This window comes from Cyprinodon variegatus, unplaced genomic scaffold (assembly GCF_000732505.1).
Source record: "Cyprinodon variegatus isolate N-32 unplaced genomic scaffold, C_variegatus-1.0 Scaffold58, whole genome shotgun sequence".
Taxonomy (NCBI): domain Eukaryota; kingdom Metazoa; phylum Chordata; class Actinopteri; order Cyprinodontiformes; family Cyprinodontidae; genus Cyprinodon; species Cyprinodon variegatus.
The window spans coordinates 287178-289702 of NW_015150511.1; the positions used below are offsets into that span (position 1 = coordinate 287178).

A 2525-nucleotide genomic window follows, 5' to 3' on the forward strand; every position below is an offset into this window, starting at 1 on the left:
GCTTCCGGTACGGATCGGGTAATGACAGTCATTACAGGAAGTAACACTCTTACTCCTGGATGATGTCATTACAGGAAGTAACAGACTCCTTTATGATGTCATTACAGGAAGTAACACTCTTACTCCTGGATGATGTCATTACAGGAAGTAACAGACTCCTTTATGATGTCATTACAGGAAGTAACACTCTTACTCCTGGATGATGTCATTACAGGAAGTAACACTCTTACTCCTGGATGATGTCATTACAGGAAGTAACACTCTTACTCCTGGATGAAGTCATTACAGGAAGTAACATACTCCTTGATGATGTCATTACAGGAAGTAACATTCTTACTCCTGGATGATGTCATTACAGAAAGTAACACTCCTACTCCTGAATGGTGTAATTTCAGGAAGTAACAGACTCATTGACGATGTCATTACTGAAAGTAATGCTCTGACTCTTGGACGATGTCATTAAAGTGAAGTAACGGTCAGACTCCTGGATGATGTCATTGCAGGTAATAATGAATGGATAATCTGAGAGCTGAATTATATATTTACACAAGTAACACACCGACTCCTAGATGATGTCATCAAAGTCTCCTGGACTATTTTTTTAGAAAGTAACAAGCTGACACCTAGATGATCACAGGAAGTTACTAAATGACTGATGGACAATGTCATCAAATAAATGATGTCAGCGCACAAAGCACAACAGCAAGCTAAAAGAAGAAGAGATTCATCTGGTTACCTTAGCAACCACTAATAGTTACTAAGCAATGCAGCAGCTGCTGAAAGAGACAGAATAATAAATTAACCAACAAGAATTTGATAGAGAGATTACAAATGAAACAAGTAATACGTTTTTATCCTTAAAATAAATTATATAAAATCAAAAGTAAGTTTTATAACTTTCTATTTTGTACATTTTAGACTTTACTGAGTCACTGAATGAGAACAGATTAACAGAAACCTTTATTCACAGCTGTCTGAAGTGTAACTCACCCCAAAATCTACTTTTTCCCCCCAAATAAACTGTATTAACTTGGTCTGTGGGGTGGTATTATATCACTGTTTATTTTTTTCTCATTTTCATGTAAACATCTTTAATTCCACAATATTCAACTTAAAATATCTTAGTGCTGATCTCTTAGGGCTATTGCAGCTGAATTTGACTATCCAGTCAAACTGTACAATCTTACATCATAATATCCAGTGTTTGGGTTCAAAAGCATCTTACTCAAACAGACGTAGTGCATCATCCTGTCCTCCACTACCAAAGCAGCACAAACATCAGGCATTGCTGAGTTAGTGACTTGAACAACGGTTCAAACTGATAAGGCCCTGGTCAACTGGACCGGCCCTTCAGTAACCAGTTCTTATAATTAGAATAAATGAATTAGAACGAAGGTTTTACAGGTCAAAAGCCTCTCCTGACCTCCTTTGGTGGTGGGAGTGAAAATCATCCCCCTTAAAATATCCATTTGTGGTGTGACTACCAGCATTCCTCTGCTAACTCTCCTGCAATAATTTAAACTGAGTCAGATGCTACTTTACCTCATCCTGACCACCCTTCATTAAGCCCTGCCCCCCAGCGGGTTTTGGCACTTACCACTTGTGTGGCTTTTTTTTTTTTTTTTATTTGTCTGGGGGCGGGGTTATGCATATAAATCATGGTGAGTTACACTTTAACTATTTTATTCCAGTCTGAAAGGAACAGCACCTCCTGGGCCACAAATAAAATCAAGTCCCCACTTAATGACCCCCAAACACGAAATACCTGAACAGGTGTGAGGCCTCTGCAGGCAGTTATGTTTATTACACCTCTGACATGAGGGCAGCAATTCAGTTTAGAGGTTGTTGAACTGCATTGGGCCTGCTTTGGGTAGAGCATAACAACTAACCAGCTCAATTAACAACAAGGTTAACCAACTAATGAAATAAAAGAAGAATGAAACTATTTCAGGTGTGGTTTATGTCAGTAGAGGTAACTGTTTCAGTTCCTGTAGTAGTCTAGTGCTAGGATTATTCGGTGGGTTAGCGCCACCTTAGTCGGACCACTCCTGGTCCTCCGGTTCAGACTCCTCCTCTGATTCGCTGTACTCCACAGCGATGCGGCGTGACAATATCGTAGCCACATCGTTTCCTGAAGGTTCTCTTTTCTTGGCCTCTTCCTGCTCACGCTGCTCCTGAACCTTCCTCAACTGGATCCCTACAGACCAGAAGACACCAGAAAATGTATGTTTTTTTTATATACATTACATCCGTCTGAAACTGAGCTGCTCCCCCTTTGGGTGCAACCTGAGAACATATCTACACTTACCTCTACAGCTGTATTGTAGTTTCACAGACCTCTCTGCAGCTTCTCTGCTACGCTACACACCCATTACTCTATTCAGACATTGTCTTTTCAATGGCTAAAAACATATAAAATAAAATCTACAACCAACCTTAGTCCTGAAAAACTCATATAACGGATTTAAAGGAATAGTACACCCAAAACATGATTAGCCTTCATTTTCTACTCACCCCCATGCTGA

General features: G+C 39.8%; 1 protein-coding gene across 1 annotated transcript in view; it reads right to left on the minus strand.

Annotated features, from left to right (window-relative positions):
* Positions 1 to 1563: 1563 nt before the first annotated feature.
* LOC107082651 (wiskott-Aldrich syndrome protein family member 3-like) overlaps positions 1564 to 2525 on the minus strand; it is a 17051-nt gene continuing 16089 nt past the window's right edge. The window contains exon 6 of the mRNA XM_015371436.1: positions 1564 to 2228. Within this exon, the coding sequence (XP_015226922.1) occupies positions 2034 to 2228 (195 nt within the window). The 3' untranslated portion in view covers positions 1564 to 2033. The remainder of the gene's footprint in view (positions 2229 to 2525) is intronic.